This window comes from Rhamphochromis longiceps, linkage group LG14 (genome assembly GCF_057381845.1).
Source record: "Rhamphochromis longiceps isolate RC_006_pf linkage group LG14, R_longiceps_female_GT1.1, whole genome shotgun sequence".
Classification (NCBI taxonomy): domain Eukaryota; kingdom Metazoa; phylum Chordata; class Actinopteri; order Cichliformes; family Cichlidae; genus Rhamphochromis; species Rhamphochromis longiceps.
In genome coordinates, this window is record NC_140570.1 from 35,921,089 (window position 1) to 35,943,442 (window position 22,354).

At 40.5% G+C, this 22,354-nt stretch overlaps 3 protein-coding genes across 3 annotated transcripts in view; 2 read left to right on the plus strand and 1 right to left on the minus strand.

Annotated features, from left to right (window-relative positions):
• Nucleotides 1–37: 37 nt before the first annotated feature.
• Nucleotides 38–1,973, plus strand: LOC146654579 (claudin-4-like). Its single transcript, XM_085429201.1, has one exon. The coding sequence runs from the start codon at nt 212–214 to the stop codon at nt 896–898; it is 687 nt and encodes a 228-aa protein (XP_085285327.1). The 5' UTR covers nt 38–211; the 3' UTR covers nt 899–1,973.
• Nucleotides 1,974–2,416: 443 nt separating this feature from the next.
• On the minus strand, nt 2,417–5,043 carry sbds (SBDS ribosome maturation factor). The gene is made up of 5 exons (XM_085429200.1): nt 4,818–5,043; nt 4,521–4,650; nt 4,230–4,430; nt 3,090–3,254; nt 2,417–2,889 (listed from the first exon to the last, which is right to left on the minus strand). Exons 1-5 carry the CDS (start codon nt 4,943–4,945, stop codon nt 2,764–2,766), a joined length of 750 nt encoding a protein of 249 aa, XP_085285326.1. The 5' UTR covers nt 4,946–5,043; the 3' UTR covers nt 2,417–2,763.
• Nucleotides 5,044–6,038: 995 nt separating this feature from the next.
• Nucleotides 6,039–22,354, plus strand: part of tyw1 (tRNA-yW synthesizing protein 1 homolog (S. cerevisiae)) — a 60,387-nt gene continuing 44,071 nt past the window's right edge. The window contains exons 1-7 of the mRNA XM_085429199.1: nt 6,039–6,230; nt 6,500–6,615; nt 6,751–6,888; nt 7,488–7,589; nt 9,519–9,713; nt 9,879–10,157; nt 12,411–12,527. Of these exons, the coding sequence (XP_085285325.1) occupies nt 6,167–6,230; nt 6,500–6,615; nt 6,751–6,888; nt 7,488–7,589; nt 9,519–9,713; nt 9,879–10,157; nt 12,411–12,527 (1,011 nt within the window). The 5' untranslated portion in view covers nt 6,039–6,166. The remainder of the gene's footprint in view (nt 6,231–6,499; nt 6,616–6,750; nt 6,889–7,487; nt 7,590–9,518; nt 9,714–9,878; nt 10,158–12,410; nt 12,528–22,354) is intronic.

The window sequence follows — 22,354 nt, forward strand, 5'->3', positions numbered from 1 at the left end:
GCCGTAGACACGCGGTGCCTTCTTTTCAAGAATACCAAAGAACTGGTTTCCTCTCTCTGAACACGGCATGCAAAACAAACAGGCGCACAAGCAAATGATCTCTGCCTCACACATGCACATGCACGTTAAAATAACACCCCACCCCACTGTGCTCTGCAGCCAGCTGCTTCTGGTTACACAGGCAGGTCTGCAGTGAAGAGGAGGACCCGGCATGAAGCAGAAGCTGGAGCAGAAGCTGGAGCTCGCTGCCCTCGGCCTCGGCGCCATCGGGTGGCTATGTGCCATTCTGACACGCTGCCTAGCCTTGTGGAAAGTAAGCGGCACCGTGGACAACACCACAGCTACTCTGCCTGCCTACTGGGACGGGGTGTGGTTGGAATGGGATCACTGGGATTTGGCCCACGATGGCAGCCTGCATTGCTCCTTTTACCGGTCTCTCATGTCTCTTTCTGGAAGTTTTCGGACGTGGAGAGCCCTGATTTTGGCAGCCATTGGCGCTGGGGCTTTTGCTTCAGTGATCGGAACAGTGGGGATGGTGTGGTTCCCTCAGCGAGGCCAGATCAAAGTGTTTTCTGGTAGTCTCTTTGTTTTGTCAGGGATCATACTGTTGGTTCCCATAGCTTGGACGTGCCACCACACCAGTCAGCCACTGGAGGGCGCTGTGGGTCTACAAAGGGACTGGGGACCTGCTCTCTACCTTGGATGGATCTCTTTTGGCTTGATGCTTGCCGGTGGGGTGTTTCTTACCACCAGATGCCCAACTGCTCAGAGGCAGGAGGAGCAGACTTCAGACAGCAGGTACCCAAATCTAGAGGAGGAGGCCAGTCACCCACTGAGCAGGATCAACAGGACTACGTTCACACACAGCCAGTACGAACGCAGATCAGAGCCTATATGAGAGGACTGTGATGCAATATTTAACCGAGCGTGAGGGATTAAACTGGAAAATCAGCAAAGAGCTGAAGAAAACTTGTGGCTGCAGGTTAGGTAATGATGCACTGGCTTAAAAGTAATGAACACAGCACTGGAAAGTCATTTATCATGGGGCTAGTTTCACTGATAGGGATGTGGGCAGGACTAACTTTGCATGTTGCTTTGCAGTGTTTTCACCTCCAGTGAAGATAGCAAACTGTTCATAATGCAGTACTGTTATACAGTTTAAATTACTTTCAAGTGATACCTTTGGGTGTCTGTTGCATTACTTGATGAAATTACCAATTCTGACCGATAATAACGATCCCAAAACTTATCGCACAAATACATTTTACTGTGTAAATAAAGCAATACAACTTTACATGGACTGAACTGTTGGACACAGAAAAGCACTGCAAATTATTCAGAAACATGTTTTAATAAAGTTGTTTGACTTTTTTTCTTTTAACTAGTTATGCCACTGAGCAGATGAAGAGGTGTGAGGGGCAATTTAAAAATCATATAACCATCAGTTTTTCAGTCTTTTGAAAATGTTTGATGGAAATAAAGCCAGAGTCTCTGAATAGATGAATATTTGTGGCCCAGTGGCGAATAAGACCATAAACGTACTCATCCTACTCACACAATAAGCAGTGAGAAACAAGCATGAATTACAGTCTTCTAGAAGAACGCCAGCATCTGGATATCATTGCACGGATTAAAGTTTACCAGCACCACATCAGGTGCTACAACCTCACCCAACATCACCCAGCATCACCCAGCAGGAGTGCATACGAGAGCTCAAACGTGTGACGCTGCTGGACAGAAAAAAGTCTGCGTTATATCGGATTAAGCCGATGTGCCAAAAGCATAGATTATAATCCAACAAGCAGAAGTGAACCGTTTCCTGTGTGTGCTGCATGTGAGAAAGGAAAACTGTGGAAAATATCCTCATTCTGAATTTGACAGTCTCTGATATTCATGTGTGAACGAGGATCTGATTTCTCAGCTGTATTTCTTTTGTTTGACTTCTAATTTAAAAAAAACAACAACAGTTGCATCACTCTTTGGGCTGCATCTCACTTTTACTTTATAGTTTCTTCTACTAATGATATTTACAAATGCTGTATTGTCACCTTTCTGAACACCTTTAAGATAAACAGGATATTCCATGGAATTCTGTACATTATTTTTTTTCTTAAAGAATAAAACAGAGGTGAATTTGTCATTACCCTGTGCTGGTTTACTATCCATCCTCTTAATTGCTTTACCAATTCTGGGTCTTGGGGGCCTGGAGCCCCTCCCAGCTGTCATTAGGTAAAAGGCAACAGGAACCCTGTTGCTGTGAGCAGACAGTGTGAACCACTGCACCACTGCGCCGCCTCTGCAAAGCAGCGTATATGAGAAAAATCCCCCAAGAGATAATATTTTGTATAGTGTTTATTACAGACCAAACTTATTATAATAAAATAGAATTTACCAGGATAAAGAAATGATCCACAGATAATAGGATGGGATACTGAGCGCGACTACATGGCACACGACTTTGTGTAGACGTTCTGCTAAATTAGTAATCGACTTAAAAAAAAGTGAATAAATAAAAGAAAAAACATCAGAAATAAGCACCGACTTTAAAGTTCAGGCATAAATTCTCAAACCTGCTTTCAAAATATATTCCACTCAGCAAATTATAACTTCTTTCAGTCAAATTAATCCTTACAGGGTGAAAGTGGCTGAAATTGTGATAAATCAGACCATAAACATAGATTTTTTTTCATGAGTTTGCAGTCTGTGTGCCCTAATGAAGCGTGTTAGTGTGGATAAGGTGCAGAGTTCTGACGGGCAGGGTTACTATAGTTTCTCATCTCCCTCCTCCACATCCTTGAGACTGAGAACCTCCAGAGAGCCTCGGCCTTTAGTCTCACAGCGGATCAGCTCATCGATCTCCCTGAAGCAGCCGGGATCCACCAGACACACCTGACAGACGCACACCCGGGAAAAATAAAGAGTAATAAAGGGATAATAATATTGGCTTTACATTATAATATGGTAAGAGACAAAATTTCAGTTTAAAAAACACAAAGCTGATCAGCAGAGCTTCATGGAATTGTTCATATTATTGAATGAAAGTAGAGATTATTCAGTCACAACCACAAATACCATTAAACGCCGCTTACCATTTCCAGCTCCTCATCAAAATCCTCACTCTCCACGACCTGCAGGAGCGGTTTCAGCTTCTCCTTCAGCCTCTTGGCCTCTTTGGCTGGCAGCACCAACCGCAGCCTCATGTGGGCTCTCTGGATCTCCATGCTCTCCTTCAGCTGCCGAATCACCTCCAGGGCCTGAAAACAACAGCACACATCTGTTTATCAATGATGTAAAAAAGCATCATCATTCACTGCAGAGAAGGCCTGAAATACACAGATTATAACTGCAACAACTTCCACACCAACAAACTGAAGTCAGAGGGGCAGAGTATGTGTGATCACCGAGCTTCAAACATTTAGTTGCTCTTTGTTTACTTGTCACTGGCAAAAGACTTTGAATTCACTCTCGTCTATTTATTTGTTTTAGACACAAAACTCAAACTACTGAAAAAATATGAAGCTTCCTGGCTTGAACTTTCTAGTGGGGTCTGCTTGTTCTTCTTGTGTCTGTGTGGGTTTTCTCCAAGTGCTCTAGATTCATCTCGTAGTCTTTGGACTATCAGAGGAACTGGTGATTCAAAATTGGCAGTAGGTGAATATGAGAGCCTGAGGTTGTCTGTCTGTGTTAGCCAGGATGCCCTAATGCCCTAGTGCTATGGAGTAGACGCCAGCCACCTCTCTCAAGACCCGTATATATAAAACCAGTTTTAAAGAAAATGGATGGATGAATTAGAATTTTTTTTAAATATATTTAACATGATTTTTAATGACTTTAAAGGAAAATACACCCATTCGTGCACTATTTTCCATCTGAAGTTGCTGTTGGCTCCATGTTAAGCCTCCAGTTCCTCCTGGGAGATCCTGAGGTGCTCTCAGGCCAGATAAGAAATTTAAGCTCTGCAGCAGGTTCTGCATCCCCCCACAGGGTCTCCATACATACATACATACATACCCAGAAAACCTCCAAATAGAGGTGCCCAGCAGGCCTGAGATGACCAAACCATCTAAACTGGCTCTTTTGACATGAACGAGCAGCACCTCTACTCTGAGCTCCCCAGATATCTGCTTAAAGGGCTTTGAGTGCTCAGGTAAAGTAGAAAGATGCTAAATAAGAACCAGCCCATTTACTAACACAACACAAGAAAGGGAAACACATGGTATCCTCCTCACCTGCTGCTTTGTGCTCTTGTTGGGCTTGACAGAGTAGTGGATGTCCTTCATGGCCCGCTCAATCAGACTGACTGTGTACGGCCTCTTGGTTTCAGGGTTGACGCACTTCTCTGCCACAATAGTAGCTATATCCCGGAACATGGTCTCCAGCTGAGTCTGCCTCTCTTTGTCTGACACCTGGAGCTCTCCTTTGGCCAAGATCTTCAGGAGAAAAAACAAAACAACCAAGCCTACATGCAGTAAATGGCATGGCTTATGCTTACAATGTGTACGTATGGGGATGTTTTATACCTGTTTACAGATTTCTGTAAGGTCGTCAGTCCCAAAAGCTTTGGTTAAGTCATCCTTCTTCGCCACCTGGCCTTTGGAAACATTGACGAAAACAGAGTGCGTCTGCAAAACCTCGTCCAGGTCCTTCTCTCTGTAATGAAAACATGACGTTTTGGAGCATTTTTGGCTGATTTAGCATGTAACGACCATCGAGAGGATTTAAAGTGGAAGAGAAATGAATTGTCAAAGTTTCCTCTAGCAACAACGAAGTAAAACAGCAATCAGGCACAGGAGGCGTTAACATCTCCTGGTACTCACGCTCCTGATCTCCAGCTCATAACTTTGTTCTTGTAACAGGCGATTTCAAATCGCTTCCCGCCTTTCTTCATCCTCACCACCGCTACGTTGGTCAGCCGGATTTGATTCGTTGGCGTAAATATCGACATATTTGCGATTACCACAAACAGTTGCGAAGCAAGCGCCGCTGACAAGAAACGTACGCTATCACAACACCACCCGTATTCTTCGAGTGTATCCTAAATGGCTGTTCGGTATGAAACTGTGACTTCGAACATCAGTTCCGAGTCAGTTTTGTTTTCTTTGTTGTTATTCGTTTAATAAATTAAATAAATACATATATGCATAATTAAATACATATTTATGAAATTTAACTTTTCAAACTGTTATTATTTTCGAAATAAAACGCCACATAAATTGGGCACTGTTAGATTAATGGCTGCAGAGTTATGAGATAACATCATATTTAATTGTCTGACAGCACAATCTATTCTTATTTATTGTTATTGACAGCGTTAAGTATTAAAAACGTTTTGAACTACGTGTAAGTCTTATTTTGAAATGAATAATCGGACGTGCTTAATGCCGCTGTCATGCCTACATTAATGCAAGTTTGACGAATTTCTATGTGCAGTTCGCCGCTGTGACCACTGGAGGGCAGAAAATATTCCGTTTCAATTTAAAGCCACCTGCAGTTCTTTCTTCCTACATTATCATACTTTTCTCTGCACGTTAGTGATTTCGCCTAATAATAGTTGTCACATTATCACGGAAGTTAACACAACTACCAGAAAATAGCTCACAGCTTTTCTCAAGCCTCAGTGTTGTAATTAATTTGAACGTTAGCATATTTTAATCGTTCCTCCATATGACCACAAGAGGGCGATCTACAAAAACGACTAGAGGTATTTGTAACCGAGCTAGCTTACCAGAATGCATAAGTGCAGTTATTTGTTCAATATCAATTGACATTGCATTCATTTTATTTTTAATGTCCGGGTCTCCTCATCTGGCGTCAGTTTACAAAATGTTAAAAGGAATTAAAATAAAAAGGACAAATTAAAAATCCTTCTGGAAACAACAAGAAAATCAAAATAGACATAGTGTAATAGAACCACTTCCTCTATAGACTTTCAAAATAAAGCATATAGGTATGAATGAGTAAAATATTCAAAATTAAATCCAAGAAGATGAATTTCATCGTTTAATTTAACTTCAGCTGCTTTTTAAAAAGTCTGAATGTCCATAAGCAAACAAACTCAAGCCGCTGGACGATCCGAACTCAACTTCCCAGCATTCATATCGGCAAAGAATATGGTTGCGCAGAGCTTCAGGTGCTGAAGACTGTGTGCAAGTAGTTACTTACAGCAATGCCAACTTTTATCGTATTTGTATTGCTTTTGGCCTCCAGCGTCTCTGCCTCGGATTCAAAAGGTGAGTTTATTTTAAATATTTAAAGCAACTGAAAACTCTCTTCAAGCTGTGTTTTGGCTAAAGGAGGGTAGCATTACTAGCTAGCATGCGTTGCTCGCCAGTCCCCCGACTTTTATTTTTCGCAGGTAGCTTCAGGTTGGGATTTAATTCTGTTTTGTTGTTGCATGTGGTCAGCTGTGGTTTGGCAGAAACAAATATGATGTGGCTGTTTTCTTCATCAAAGCAGTTCAGGATCTGAGGACTCAGTTTGATGTGTTTTCTCCCTCCAGTTTCTCAGGATGCCCGCAGTCCCACTGAGAGCTATTTCATGTGGTTATGGCACAGCAGGTTGTACCTGTACTCAGCTGCTGCGCTTGTTTTTGGGCTCTGGTTCTTACTGAAGAAGGTGAGGCACTTACTCATACCTTACTCTAATTTGTGTATGTGTTTTAGTCTCTAAACGGTCTCTGCAGTGCTTCTTAAGGTCTCGCTGTCTTGACCGGAAACAGCTCCATTTATCGCTGCACTGATCTGCTTTCAGAAAAGCGTTTCTAAAGATGCCAGCAAAGAGAAGAACGACAAAGTTGACAAAGCTGCAAAGAAGAACGACAGAGAGACCAAGGAGGTTCATGTGTCAGGAGTCAAAATCTTCTATGGCTCACAAACCGGGACTGCAAAGGTACAAAAGTTATTTCCTGCAAATCTAAAGTGACCAGATGAGAGCAGAGAAAATATGAGACACAGAGAAAGCGACTGATCAGAAACCTCCTGTTGGTTTTCCAGCCTGTCTCTCCTGTCACAGGGGGCCACTGACACGCAAACCCCTTTACCCTTTTAAAAATAAAACAAAATAGTAATACTAGTAATTATAATTACTCTACAGATCATTGACAACCTGAATCACTACACTGATTAACAGTTTCTGTATCAAGGCTCATGTGTAACTTTCACAGTCTGCAATAACAATTCATTACCCTTGTGCATATTTTTGCTCTAGCGTGGTAAAGCTACTGCATTTTAATGCATCAGTAGCACTCCTCATCTCACAAAGCACAGTGGTAGTAAAGCTTTCTGTTGCATACAGCAATGCTAAGCTAAATTTCATCAACCAGTTCCTGAGTCAAAAACTCTGAGCACTAAATTTTACACACATGTAATCAAGCACATTAAACGCAACTCAAATTTAAATCGATAGTATTTTGAAAAGTACTCAGCATGTGGTAATTTAGTCTTTACTGACATCTTAAAAGCACCATCTGAGACTCTCCATATGTTTAGGGCTTTGCGAACGAGCTGTCAGAGGAGGTGAAGTCTTTGGGTTTACCAGCCGAGGTGATTGACATGAAGGACTACGATCCAGATGATCAGCTTGCTGATGAGGTAAGCCAACCAAAGCAGAATATGCTTTTCAGTTTCATATTAGACTGCTTTATACTGTAAGGTAGAGACCCTGTACTGTTTCACCCTGTGAGCAAACACTTCTCAGGGGAATGCTAGGTGTCTGCCAAGTCCTGTTGGGGAGTATGGGGGAAGTATAGACAGAGAAGGTTAGCACAGAGATGACAAACAACACACAAGTGACATAGTTGGCTGGTTGATGGACCAGTGAAGCCGGACAGGGACCGTGCATCTTGGAAACCATAGACACCGCTGGAGGGAGAAGGTGTTGATATGTAAGTGCATATGGAGGGAAAGTGACCAGAGGCTAGTTGCACAACAAAACACAAGAGGTCCAGAGCCACTAGCAGCATAACTGAGGGTGGTTCAAGGGCATATGGGCCAACCCAAATATTTAATTCTACTATTTAGTAATACTTGTCTAATAGTTTATCTAAAAGGAAAGTTTAAGACTAATCTGCAAAGTAAGATGGTGTCTACACCCCAAATCCAAACTGGGAGCTGGTTCCACAGATCCTCTAAGGAGACCTGGCAAACTTTTCTTTATCACCCCTACCTGTGGCATCATAGAGAATAAATGAAAGATTAATGCAGCTGTCAGATGGGTACTCTGTAAGCAATTAAATGCTGTTTACAGGATGCTCAGAAGCAGCTGTTGGGTGCTAATTAAATCTCTAAAATGTAACTGTGAGCTCATAAGACCTGCCTGTGTGTACTTCCAGGGAACACCTGATTAGAACAGAATTAATCAAAGGAAAATAAAAATCGTTACTCTTATTTTCAAAGCTTGACAGCAAACACTGGCGTGATAAGCCTCAAGTTCTATTACTGCCAGCTCAGCTTAAGCTTCATTTCTGCTTGAGCCTTCAAACGGCCGGTGCAGAGAGCAAACATGTTCCTGCTCATCTGCAGCAAGATGGATTGTTTTCATCAGTCTTTTTATTTTTGTGAGCACAGTCCCTCTGTGCTGCATTTCGAGATGAATAGGAGATTGGTTGGCTGGTTGACAGCAGAAAAAGGAAAATAACTATTTATTCAAAGGGACAGTGATACAGTTTTCAGTGACAGAAAAGCTCTACGTGAAATGTGTCTGCAGACATCTCTCCTTCAGTGCGACTGATTTACTGGTCAGGCATCAGAGGAAGGAACCTTTTTGTTTGGCACATTTGACCCTGTTTCAGTTCAGTTCATTTTATTTCAAACATTTCAAACATATGGAGAGATGGGAGGAAGCCGGAGTACCATGAACCTTTTTGGATACTCCAGCTTCCATCTACCTGTCCAGGGTGTACTCTGCCTCTTGTTTATAGATTCCTCCCCAACTGTGACCCTGAGTTACGTAAACAGAAGAAAATAGATGACTGCATTATTTGTGGATTTGAGCTACTGTTGGTTCAGTAACAAAAAAACATCCACCATCCATTTTCCACTGCTTCTCCAGCAGCAGTCTAACCAGACTTGCTCAGACTTCCTTCTCTCTCTGGCACTTCCCTTCCACCAGATGCAGATACATAGATTCCCAAGCCAGTCGGGAAAAATAACATCTTCACGGTGTTCTGCCCTGGGGTTTGCTTCCATTTGGACATGCTGAAAACACCTAGGAATGCCTATACCACTTCAAGTGGCTTCTTTATTGCATCTGCTGCTGCTTAGTTTGTAGCCACAGGCGAGAGTAGGGTGTTAGTAATTGCTTAATTAATTAGGACTAGCTGGTACGTAATTATGTGTCAGCAGTACATCCAGTTAGTGTCCAGTGTTAGTGTATCAACCTCTCACTGCATTTCGTCCCTAGTTAGTCCCACAGATAAGTGTTTCCATATTTGGACAAAAAAAGTCTTGAATGAAGAAACACTAAGCTTTTTTCCTCCTGTTTAACTCTTTCCTACATGCTGTGTTTACCTCTCCCATTAGTGCATCAGTAAGTCGGTGTGCGTGTTTCTTGTGGCAACTTACACTGATGGACAGCCCACAGAAAATGCTGAGTGGTTCTGCAAGTGGCTCGAAGAGGCATCCACTGACTTCAGATATGGGAAGACCTACTTGAAAGGACTCAGATATGCAGTGTTTGGCCTTGGAAACTCTGTCTATGTTGGCCATTACAACACGGTATGAAAGGTTTTCACAAAATGAGAAGAATGACACTGGTTGATAATAGTCAGCTATTCAGAGGATGTCTAAAGCTTCAAGGCTGTAGCTCAGCAGTTTATTAAGCCTGAATCACTTCAGTGCTTTCAGTAATTACTAAGAATTCAACCTGCTTTTTTCATACAGGTGTGTAAAAATGTGGACAAGTGGCTGTGGATGCTGAGTGGCAGACGAATCATGACCAGGGGAGAAGGCGACTGTAATGTGGTGAAGAGTCTTAATGGCAGCATCCAGGCAGACTTCCTGACCTGGAAGGTCAAGTTCCTGAACCGCTTAAAGACTCTGGCAAAGGGCGAGAAAAAGAGCTGCAGTGGGAAGTGCAAGACTGAGGGCTCCTGTAAGAACAAGAGGAAGGAGCGACAGGAAGAAGAGAAGAAGGCCTCTCCACAGAATAACAGCTCTGAGGTAAGGGCAGGAAAGTTGTTTTTATTAAAGTCTTCATCAAAATATTCAATTATTCACATTTTTGGGATCCAGATATTTGCTTTTAAATATGTTTGAGCCTATACCGTCTCAGCTTGGCAGCCTGACACGCCTCTCACTTCCAGCTGTCATTATCACGCATCAGTTCGCTTCATTATTGCCAACTTGGAAACTTTGTATCAACGTTTAGCAGCTTTTCTAGGAGCCGTGTTTAATTGCCATTGGACGTTTCTTCCTGTACTTTTGAAGGGAACCAGCACCCAGACAGAGAAAAGGAGACATCCTCTTGCTTCTGTCATTCTCTCCGAGCGATTGTTTTAAGATAGTATATCTTAATATTATTATCTATAACAGTAGTTCAAACGCCCCTTTTGCCCCTGCTGATGGGCAAAGCTGTGAATACTCGATGTTAATTATCACCAAATCTGTTCTTTTGTGGGTGAAGGCTGGCCTTGTGCTTAAAATGACTAGCTGATAAGCCATTTAGTTTCTGAACATTCATTCAGCTGTTCTTAAATATTACAGCAAACATCTACCTGCTGTGTGACAGACAGAAAAAATATTTATTGGTCCACACCAGTTGTCCAAGTTTTGGTAGCGTGTCTCTATTTTTATATAATAGTGAAAGCAAGCTTCTGAGTGAAAAAATGTTGATTTCTCTGGCTTCTGACTGAGATTATAAACTATAGTCAGAATATGAAATATAGCCATGGGTTCTGCTTTTAAAAATGTCCAAGTGGTTTCTAAAGGCCAGCAAGAGGTGATTCACGTCTTATTGAATACTTCATGAAAATCATTCTGTTTACATTTAGAGTAAGAAATGGGGATAAATCCAGGGTAAGCTTTCGGGTGGGCCTAGCATGTGATTTATAAGCCACTGCTGTACATGCGGCACAACTGTCCTCGATGTCTCAGTGATATTGATCTCTCTCTCTCTCTCTCTCTCTCTCTCTCTCTCTCTCTCTCTCTCTCTCTCTCTCTCTCTCTCTCTCTCTCTCTCTCTCTCTCTCTCTCTCTCTCTCTCTCTCTCTCTCTCCAAAAGGCTATGATGGACGCCCAAAATGCTTTAAAAAAAAAAAAAGAGTTCACAAATTAATGGGTGACATCAGGGTGCCTCTGTCATCTTTTATAGACAGCCTACAAATAAAAGTAAAAACACCCACATAAAAATGTTAACTATCATCAGAACAGCTTTGTGCATACGATACCACACGTTGTAATATTATTTCCTCACTATTTGACTCCAGGCTTGTCCCACCGACTCTAAATGAAGCAGGTAAAGAGAACTGGAGAAAGAAAGATAGAGAAAGCATCCAGCTTACATCTAGTTGGAGAATTGTCCTTTGGGTTAGGATAATGTAATATGACATTACACGGGCACTTTAGAACTCCAAGCAGGAGTCTGAAACAGACTGGCCAGGCTAATGGCTTCATGTTGCACTCCTTCAACAATGTGATTAAAATCAGATCAGACGCCTGAATTTCTCAGGAGTGTTATACTTGGCTTATTAGGTCCTTATTTAGTAGCAGCGATGTGCACTTTCAGGTGCAGCGTGGCGTTATTTAATGTTCTGCATGAAAATTGTTGTATTTCACTTAACACCGGTCTATCATGTGAAAATATGAAAATAGCACTTTTTTTCCCCCCCCCACCGCTCTCTAAAATTACACATTTCACAAGTACAAAAAGACATTTTATGTACACACATGCGCACACAGCCTTCATATGCATCACAGCACACACAGATGATCAGTTGTCATGGTAGCGGGGACCTCAGAGCCAACTCTAGCTGAGACTTCCTCCCCTCTGTCTGCAACACTCAGCAGAGGTGACATTCAGCCGGAACCGAGAGGAGCTGAGAACTGTGGCGAGGGGACCATCGTGGTGATTTATGTACCCGCTGTACCACTCATGCATTTTATTCTCCTGCTGCACATGTCGGCCATGTGTCGTGATAAATCTGCTGAAATGCCATAAACGCATACATAGTTTTCTTATTTAATCAGGCAGCCCAGGAGGACATAACGATGTTCAATAAATGTGTTCCACATCAGCACACTCACTCAATCACAACTTCTTTTTTTTTTTTTTTTTGTTATGGATTGGACCATATGTGAGCCTTTCTTTACTACATGCCATTCATCTTTATCACCGTGTCCCCGACTTTCCATTTTGACCTTGTTTTTTAACCACTTTTTGTGCTTCTTTATTTCTTCTTTCATTTTTTTCCCCAGGATGATCTAGTGGAATCCAGCAGTGATGAAGATGAGTCCGGTCTGCCAGATGAGAAAAAAACGGTGCTCGACGTGGAGGATCTGGGAAATATTATGAACAGCGTTAAGAAAGCAAAGGTCAGGCTTCCTCCGCCAACATGTTAGCACCACTTTTTGCAATACATATGCTCGTGTTATTTCACACATTGACAGCAGAAACCCTTAGAACTAAGCAGAGCTTAGTATTCGTACTTGTAAATATGAGTTGTGTATACAGTACTTAGCAATTCCCCTCATAAACCTGCAGTTTTGTTATTCTTGAGTCATTTTAAACTGTCACTCCAATGTCATCATCCAGCAGCTCTATTTTCAGCATTTCCATTTCAAGGTCTGCAAGCAGGCATCACTGTGGCATTAAGCTCCCACCACCTTCATCCAGTGTAAGTGCGTTCAGTAAAGAGATAAGAGTGGTATCATTAAAGGAGAAATGGCAGATGGTTTGATAGACACCAGACCCCGACAGACGAGGAGTGGAGGCTTGCGTAATAGTTAGGACGCCCACTCCACAGACTTGCGAGAGATGAGTGACTCAAGAAAAAATTGAAAAAGAAGAGACATTATCACTCTGCTGTTATAGGCTGTCCTATAAAGATCTATGACAGCTTATATAAAGTGGACAGACGAGTACCCTGTAATGTACCACTTTGAATGTAGCAGATTAGTGTAAGCTGCTCATTAGTTTCATTCAAAAAAATGGAAGAAATTGGAAATTCAAGAAAAGAGAAATTACTTCATTCAATTGCAGATTTTCATTTTTATTGATTTTAATCATGAATAATGCCAAATGATATAAATCTCTTATTTTTTTTATGTACATCGTGACATTTTTGTTAGTATGCTTTACCTCAAAACCTCTGTACTCAGTTCAGGAAGCACTGATGCACTGCAGAAATGAGCCTTTTTGGACTTCAGTCTGCTTGTTGGCAGATAAAGATGAAATTCATAATACACAACAACAACACAAGATAGATTAGTATCAGTACAGGAATTTTCCATAGTGTAGGCCCACTTTAGAAAATGTGAATGAGTGCATAGATTTTGAACTTTTAACTATAATTTCAGTTTCACCGCTTGTGCCCATTCACACTACACCAAAGTCCTTTGGGGTTACATCAGGAAGGGCATCCAGTGTAAAAACTTAAAATAAGGGAAATTTCAGCTGAAATGCTAAAAAAAAAAAAAAACTTCAAATAAATTGCCAAATCAAATCCAACATAATTTGGCAACTTGATGTGGCAGCTCTTTGTCAAAAAGGGAGCAACTGAAAGTATCATTATTATTGTTATTTTAAATTGATAATGATAGTTGTTGTGACTGTATCATTTCTATACATCCATTTTATTAATTGAAGTGAGGGGTCACAGGGGGACTGGGACAGAATTGAGGTAAATGATGGACAAATCAGCAGTCCATCACAGGGCTAACACAGAAACACAGACAGCCATAGACTGTCACTTGCAGACAATATACATTCATCGCTTTAACAGCAGAGCTATGTGTTTAAAGTGTCGTAAAGATCTGTAGCAGTCCTGATGTGCAAATCGGTCCTCCATCCTGGGTATAGCGGCAGGCGACTAATTGGTAACTTGAACATTCTTGCTCTAATACGTGGTGCTAACCACGGCACTACTGTGCCATGCATTTACTGTTACTTTATAGTATTTGACATTTTGAAGTGATCACACTCTACTTTAAGCTTCTTTCACCAGAAATGTTACATCATAAAAAGACATTCACAGAATTATTTACTAATGTTGCCACAGTCAAAACACAAACTCCTGTCTCGGTCGACTTTACATCCAGAAAACTTTTAGTGTGGAGGCAGCTCCTGTCCTGAAGACGCACACAAGTATTTTATTCTGTTGTGTTTTGATAGATGTGAAATTATTATTTTCGCTGTATGTGCTCCTTTGGGTTACTGAATATTATGCTTCATTTGACTGCGGTTCATAGGAGACTTTTTTTTTTTTTTTAATTTTTTTTTATATTCTTTATTTCTACAATATTACCTCATAAAGATGATTACAGGCATTAATTAACACAGTTTACAAGAGAAAAACGAAACAAAACGAGAAGAAAGAAAGACAGATAGAAAGAAAGAAAGAAAGAAAGAAAGAGAAAGAAAAAAAAAAAAAAGGAAAAAAAATTATATATATAAAATAAAAGGAGAAAGCTCTGTCGGGAGTAAACAATTAACTAAATTGGTGGTTTCAAGCTTTAAAGAGAAAATTCGGTTTATAGGTATTAACGTATTGGACCCACTTATCCCAGCACAGATGGAACCAGGCCATCCTGTCATTAACATGAGCTGTTACTTCCTCCATCCTATATATCTCTAACGTAATTTCCCACCATAATGACAAAGTCGGTATGTCTTGCGAGGACCATTTCTTTGTTATACATTTCTTACTTGCAACCAATAAAGCTCTTAACAGACATATGTCATTTTTGGACCAGTTCTGCGGTATACAGCCAAAAAAAATTGTCTTCATATCCTGAGGGAATGTACAGTTAAAAATGCCTTGTAATATACCATGAATGTCTTTCCAGTAAGTCCGTAGCACAGGACAGTCCCACATAATATGGGTGTGATGGGCTCCTTGGTATCCACAGTTTCGCCAGCACACGGGAGGATTCCCATCATAGTGAGCCTTTTGACATGGAGTGATAAAGAACCTTATCAGAGTTTTCCATCCGAACTCCCTCCAGCTTTTGGAGGAAGTACTCCTCCATTGCCATTCCCACATCTGAGTCCATTCTTCCCTAGAAATACACATCCCTCCCTCCTTTTCCCATAACATCTTCACATAATCAGTTGAGTGTGGAAGCTTATTTATAAAAAAATTGTACCAAAAAAAAATGAGTCTTGTGTCAACATCCCCACTGTACGCCTGTCTAAATAAAGTTACCAATTCCACGTTAGTATTTGACATCTGACCGATTGTTGTCTTTATATAGTGTCTTATTTGCAAGTATCGAAAAAAATCCTGTTTTTCTAGATTGTGTCTCTGTTTCAGCGTGTCAAAACTAATAAGGTTCCCATCCTTTATCAAACTATCATATGTAGATAACCCTTTAGCAGGCCAGCTTTTAAAACGTGAGTCCAATTTATTCGGGGCAAAGTCAGAATCATATGCATACCATTTGAATAAAGCCAAATCCTGTTCAAGTTTGAATTCTTTCACGACTTTTCTCCATATATTAAGTGTGCACGACACCCAGGGGTTATGAATCTTGTCAATATATTTTCGAATATTCGAGTCCATCAGGACAGCTTGTATTGGGGAGGAAAACATATTCTCCTCTATAGTCTTCCAGTGTGCTTGGTAGCTTGTATCACACCAATTAACCACCGTTTTCAACTGAGCAGCCCGATAATAATTTTTTAGTGATGGCAACCCCCATCCTCCCACCTTCTTATGTAATTGTAAAGTTTTAAAACAAACCCTCGGCCGCTTCCCCCCCCATATAAACCGCGATATTATTTTATCCCATTCATTGAAACGACTTGGATCAATGGATATTGGTAATGTTTGGAATAAATATAATATTCTTGGCAAGATGTTCATTTTAATAGATTCAACTCGTGAGTGTAAAGAAAGAAAGGGGATCATGTTCCATCGCCTAATATCACCCACTATTCTCCTTTGTAGAGAACCAAAATTCTCCTCAGATAGTTTAGTTAAATCCTTGGGAATAACAACTCCTAGATATTTCAATGATTGTGCTTGCCAATTCATTGGATATTGAACAACCATGTGAGCTGGGGGGTTGTAGTTATAGCTGAGAATTTGAGTTTTAGACATATTAATTTTATATCCAGAGAGTTTCCCAAATTTTTGACAGATTCATCAGCGAAGGCAAGGAGTTAGTGGGCTGATCTAAATAAATCAATATGTCATCCGCATAACAAGCGAGCTTGTGTTCCTGTCCTGCAATAGTGATCCCCTTAATGTCTTTATTTTGTCTAATTGATTGTGCCAAGGGTTCTAAGTACAATGCAAACAGGAGCGGGGACCAAGCACAGCCTTGTTTATTTCCTCTCTGCAGAACGAAGCTATTTGAGAGAGAACCATTAACTTTAATTCTTGCGGTGGGGTTAGTGTATAGTGCCCTCACCGTATCAACAATTCCCTTATGTAAGCCGAATTTATCCAGGACTTTATATAGAAAGTCCCAATTTACAGAATCAAAGGCTTTTTCTGCATCAATACTCATAAGCATGGCTGTACTCTTAGATGTCTGTATCTGATGTATTACATGAAGAGTTCTACGTATATTATCCTGGGTCTGTCGTCGTCTTATAAACCCCGTTTGATCATTGCTAATTAAGTCAGGTAAAAATTCTTCCATTCTCCTGGCCATTATCGAAGTAAACAATCTATAATCTATGTTAAGGACAGAAATAGGTCTATATGAGCCACACTCCATTTTGTCTTTCCCTTCTTTCGGAATAGCCGAAATAATTGCCTCCTTCCAACTCGGTGGAATTTGCGCTGTTTTTAACACACAGTTAAAAGTAGTAAGTAGTGTAGGGATCAAGTCCTGTTTGAATTCCCGATACCACTCCGCGGTGTAACCATCGGAGCCTGGTGACTTATTTGATTTCAGCCTATTGATGGCATTCATAAGTTCAGCTTCCGTCACCTCCGCTATCATCGTTTTATTTTGTTCCTCGTTAAAGCTTGGTAGGCATAAAGAGTTCAGGAAGTTGTCCATTTCGTGTTCAGCCCCCCCTGGGACTCCCGCATATAATGTTTTATAAAATGACTCAAAGGCGTTTTGTATCTTGCAAGGATGAGTCATTATATTCCCCGTCTCTGGGTGTTTGATTTTAGTTACAGTATTCTCCGCTATCTTCTTCTTAAGTTTCCATGCAAAAATTTTCATTGATTGCGATCCTCCATCATAATGTTTCTGTTTCAAATATAACAATTTTCTCTTTATCGTCTGTATACTCTGCGTATTTATTTCATTTCTAATCATTGTTAGTTTCTGCAAGGTGCCCGCTGAAGGCTTATGTTTGTGCTCACTTTCTAATTGTTTTTGAATCGCTTGTAAATCTTCCATTTTTTTCTCTCTTGCTTTTTTTTGGAAGGAGGCAAATGCTATAATCTTCCCCCTCATAACAGCTTTTAATGCGTCCCATAGTATCGGGGGTAAAACCTCCCCATTATCATTAATTTCAAGGTAATCTTTGAGCTCTGCCTTTATTACTTTCCTAAATTCTACATCTTTAAGCAGGGATGAATTCAATCTCCAAATTGAAACTTTTGGGTGTACATTCATATCAATCGTTAGGTACAGCGGTGCGTGATCACTTATATCTATCAAGCCCATCTCGCATGTTAAGATTTTATCCCTATCTCTTCCAAACATTAAAAAATAATCTATCCTCGTGTAAAGTGAGTGTGGGGCTGAAAAATGAGAGTAATCCCTCCTTGTAGGAAAGCGATTTCTCCATACATCAATTAAACCCACCTCATCGAACAGTGCTGAGATTCTTTTGTATAATGTACTCGATCCCGGCTTCTTTCTTTTAGAGCTATCTAGGTCCGGTTGTAGGCGTATATTCAGATCACCGCCGCAAATTAAAGGGCCTTGAGTTTCTGTCACCATTATGTTAACAATGTACTTAAAAAAACTTAGGTCACTTCCTGGTGGGGCGTACACATTCATTAGAGTAACCTGATTACCATCAACTGTTCCCCGTACCAGTATAAATCTCCCATCCTTATCTTTAAGTTCAAATGACTTTTCAAAGTTCAGTGCCCTGGAAATCAAGATTACCACGCCCCGTCTGCGGCCTGATTCATACGCTGAGGAGAACATATTTGTAAAACCCATCCTCCTGAGTTTTTCATGTTCATTATTATTCAAGTGTGTCTCTTGTAAATATACTATCTGCGCTCGATCTTTCTTCATTTTATTCAAGATTCGACTTCGTTTAATGGGATTCGTGAGCCCATTCACATTAAAAGATATAACCTTAATTCCTCTAGTAGTCATTTATCCGAAATAAAATATCCAGACTTAATTAATTTATCAACTGGTAAACTCCCTTTAACAACCCAAATAATAAACAACCACAATCGTCCAGAATCGGACAAAGAAAAAACAAAACAAGACAAAAAAACAAAAATAATATGTGATTCCAAGGTTGGGGTCAGTCCTAACAGACCCTGGCACGTATATCCCATAGACAGGGGGAAACCTCCCCTGACTGGAGGGCAAGGGCCCCTGCTAGCTCCTTTAAGGTGCATTTCTCCATAGTCTCTCTGCAATCTTAATCATCTAATAAGGGAAAAGTATTTGTTATCTCACCCATTGCGGCCGCACAGTATATCTCCATTAGTCTCCTGTCGTAGAGGGAGAGCACCTTCTAGATAGCTGAAGCTGCTCACTATTGGGACTTTCTCTATGTCCCTCCGAGTCACACCGCTGCGACTTTCCAATCTTCGCCCACGTCAAATTTGACAGCTGTTCCGTTAAGGTCTGCTTCAGGGCAACTTTATCGATCTGAAATCCCCTTGTCCGCATGTCCGCGGTTGCTTCCTCCGCCGTCGCATAAAGCATGGTTCCCTCTTGATAGAAGACCCTCAATTTAGCAGGATAAGGAGTCTGGAACCTTATGTTCTGTTGTTTCAGAGCTCTTTTAGCTTCAGCGTAGCCTTTACGTTTTCGCAGAATAGCTGGTGCATAATCCTGATCGAAATATATTTTCTGACCGTTCAACAGAACAGTCCTCTTGGCCCACGCTTTACGCAAAACTTCTTCCTTGGTGTTGTAACGTGCAAAACAAATCAATATCGAATGTGGGGTTCCCTCTCGGTTCCTCACTGCTCCCGGGGCCCGGTGTGATCTCTCAATACCAAGCTCTGTGCCCTGGGGGAGGTCGAGGCATTCCGTCAATACTTTTTCCACAAAAACTGTCATCGAAGACCCCTCCACTCCTTCAGGGACATTATACAGCCTCAGATTCTTTCGCCGGGCCCGGCTTTCCTGATCCACAATTTTGTTTTCTTGCTCGTTGATAATTTTTAACATCTTTAGCATCACCTGTTCCGCGTTTTGGACCCGGTCTTCCAGCTTTGCAATGCGGGTTTCTGCTTCGGTTATCCTGTTATTGGCTCTGACCAAGTCGGATTTAAATTCTTGGAACTCTCTTCGAAAGTCCCGTAATTCTTCCAGTATCATGGTCAAGCCCGAGCCTTCATCCATATTGGCCCTAGTATTGACTTCATGTCGAGATGGCGATGCCGCTGCCATAGGCCCTTCGTTTACACGTTCTTCTGCTGAGCTTTTCTGTTTGTCTCTTTTCCCCATAATAGGAGACTTAATGCACTGAATGCAAAATGCTTTGTGCTGTCCATGCTCTCCCAGGCTCATCTCTTCCTGTGTGACAGTAATATTACAGTGTAGACGCTCTTGGAGGTTAGGACAGACTACGTTGTAAGGACAGCACAAATGTGTTTATACAGCACAGCTGGGAAGTTAAAGAGACATTAGTTTATGACTTGAGGAGTCTGGGTTGATCAGTACTCTTCAGTTATGCCCTCCACAGTAAGAAGAGTCAGACTTCTTTTCTTTTTTCTTTTTTAATTCATGAGGTGTTTTCATGTAATTTTTATGATCAAGCTGCTGTTATCCTTTTCCCCAAAGATATACCCATAGACTATTTGTTTATGATACCCAAGGCAGTCATCTTTATTCCTAACCTGTCATGTAAGATTTAATTGTAACTGCTCTGGGATGATTTGTGCCATCACACGTGGATGCCAGAGATGACTTGGATTCCTGTAGTAACAAATTTATGTTGCTTTTGCATAATTTGTTCACACAGAGCGAGCAGTGTAAGATGTAATTAGTTTGAGCATTAATATTGTCAAGAGACAGCAGGTATTTAGCCAAGCTGAATACTCTGTGAGTAATCAAACTGTGACTAGAAAATGCTGTATCTGTGGGGCTTGTTACACTCTTCAGGCTTAATTCTGGCTCTTTATGGTGATTTTTAGTAAAACATTACATTTTCTTTAAATTTGACATCTGTAATACTGTAAGAGGACCAGATTTACAAATACCATTACAATGATGAAAGGGAGGATTTTTTTTTTCAATTCATTTTTTTTTTTTTTTTTACAGGTTTTATATCCCACGCTGATTTCACAAGTTTCCTTGTGGCATTTAATGCTCTCTACCCCATTACACTGAAATAAACATCAGTCTCCTGTTCGTTTTTAGTTTACAATTATGGTGTAGTGTCAGTAGCTGAATAATTCACGCACAAATCACCTCGTGCTTGGATAAGTAGGTTACCTCGCCCAACCTGTCTTTCTCTTTTTTTTGCCATTAAGTTGATGTAGGTGCCCCTGTGCAAGATACTAAACCACACATTACCCCTTAGATGCATCGACTGACCTATGAATGTGTGCATGGGAGGTAAAAGGTGTTTAAAGACACCAAATATTTCTTGAAACTAATAAAACACTGTGTGAATTGGTAAGTTTGGCTTGTAGTGTGAAATGAGCTTTGAGTGCTCAGTAAGAGTAAATATAAGTTTGCATTTATTGACTGATAAAAACTGAAACTGGAAGGATTTGTCTGTACTGGTGTCCATGTGGCTTGTATCCCAGATGGAATCAGGATGACTTGATCACTGCTAAACATTTCATGAATACATGTTTTGTTTTTTTCCTTCAGTGATGGACAGGCTGTGATTGGCTGTGGCCTTAATCTATATCAGTCTTTGGCTGTAGTTCCATTTTTATTCTAGCAAGTGCCTGCAAAATTCATTTTGCATTGTTGTCCTAAATTGATTTTTTACAATTGTTTATAGTATTGGCATCTAAACTTTGTCATAAGAGTCTTCCATTTCTGCCAGAGTGGTCGATTTTACGTTGTGGGACTGTTGCCAGTTAGGAGTTAGTGTAAAACGCATCATTAACCTGAGCTGGCACGCAGCAATTTTGGCTCCGTTTTTATCTTTTCAGCTCACTAGCCAAAGGAAAAAAGCACACATAAGATGCCAGTATAACTACTACTAAGGTATATTCTATATTTTCAGAAACATTGATTGGCATAAATTAACATGTTCAGATTCTGGACTGGACTGGCTTTATTAAACCTCCTGTGTGCAAAATGCACCCTAGTTAAAAGTCCTCAGGCAGATTACATAGTGAAAACAACAATTTTGAGCTCTTAGGGGTGCAGGGGAGTTTTGATTCATCTGCAGGCCTTTTTAATTTTAATTTTTATCATTATTATTGTTATTATTTATTTATTTATTTATTTATTTTTTTTATAAATCATCACTTTTTTTTTTTGTTAAGTTTTAATGTCTGCTAACTGTTTTAGAAACAGAAATGTAGAAAAAAAAATATTCGAAATTTAGAATTTATGCTGTTCCATCAACATATCTGTTACAATATGACTACACTTGTTATAAGCACAAAATAATGGCAAATACTGTTATTTTATTGTTTTACAGTATAGAGAGTAGTGCACCTATAGACTAATTTTCTTGGTGTGCAATCCTCTTTTGGAGCCGGAGCAAACACTGGTAACAAATAGCTTCTCTCACATATATTAAAATATTTGGATAATAAGGTTAAGCTTTAAAATATTGAATTCATTTTGCCAGCTTAGAGTGTTTGTCTTTCTTATTTTCTACTTGTTCATGGTTTGGGCTTTTTTTGCCTCCCGTACTTTTATGTTTTTCCCTTATTCACATGTGCTACTCAATCAGTGAAGTATTATTGCATCATTCATCTGCAACAGCACCATGTTGTGTCATGGTTCCCGTGCACAACACGATGCTGTGAGATGTCCCATTTCTGTTAGCCCAGATTGGCCCAAGCATGACTGGGTGTCAAGGCTGAAAGCCAATCAGTGGGATCCAGAGACTA

Coding starts and splice junctions, on each gene's coding strand:
- LOC146654579 (XM_085429201.1), top strand. CDS start 212: ATGAAGCAGAAGCTGGAGCAGAAGCTGGAGCTCGCTGCCCTCGGCCTC.
- sbds (XM_085429200.1), bottom strand. CDS start 4,945: ATGTCGATATTTACGCCAACGAATCAAATCCGGCTGACCAACGTAGCG. Junction 4,651..4,817: donor ATGAGCTGGAGATCAGGAGC/GTGAGTACCAGG, acceptor TTTTCATTACAG/AGAGAAGGACCTGGACGAGG. Junction 2,890..3,089: donor TTGATGAGGAGCTGGAAATG/GTAAGCGGCGTT, acceptor TGCGTCTGTCAG/GTGTGTCTGGTGGATCCCGG.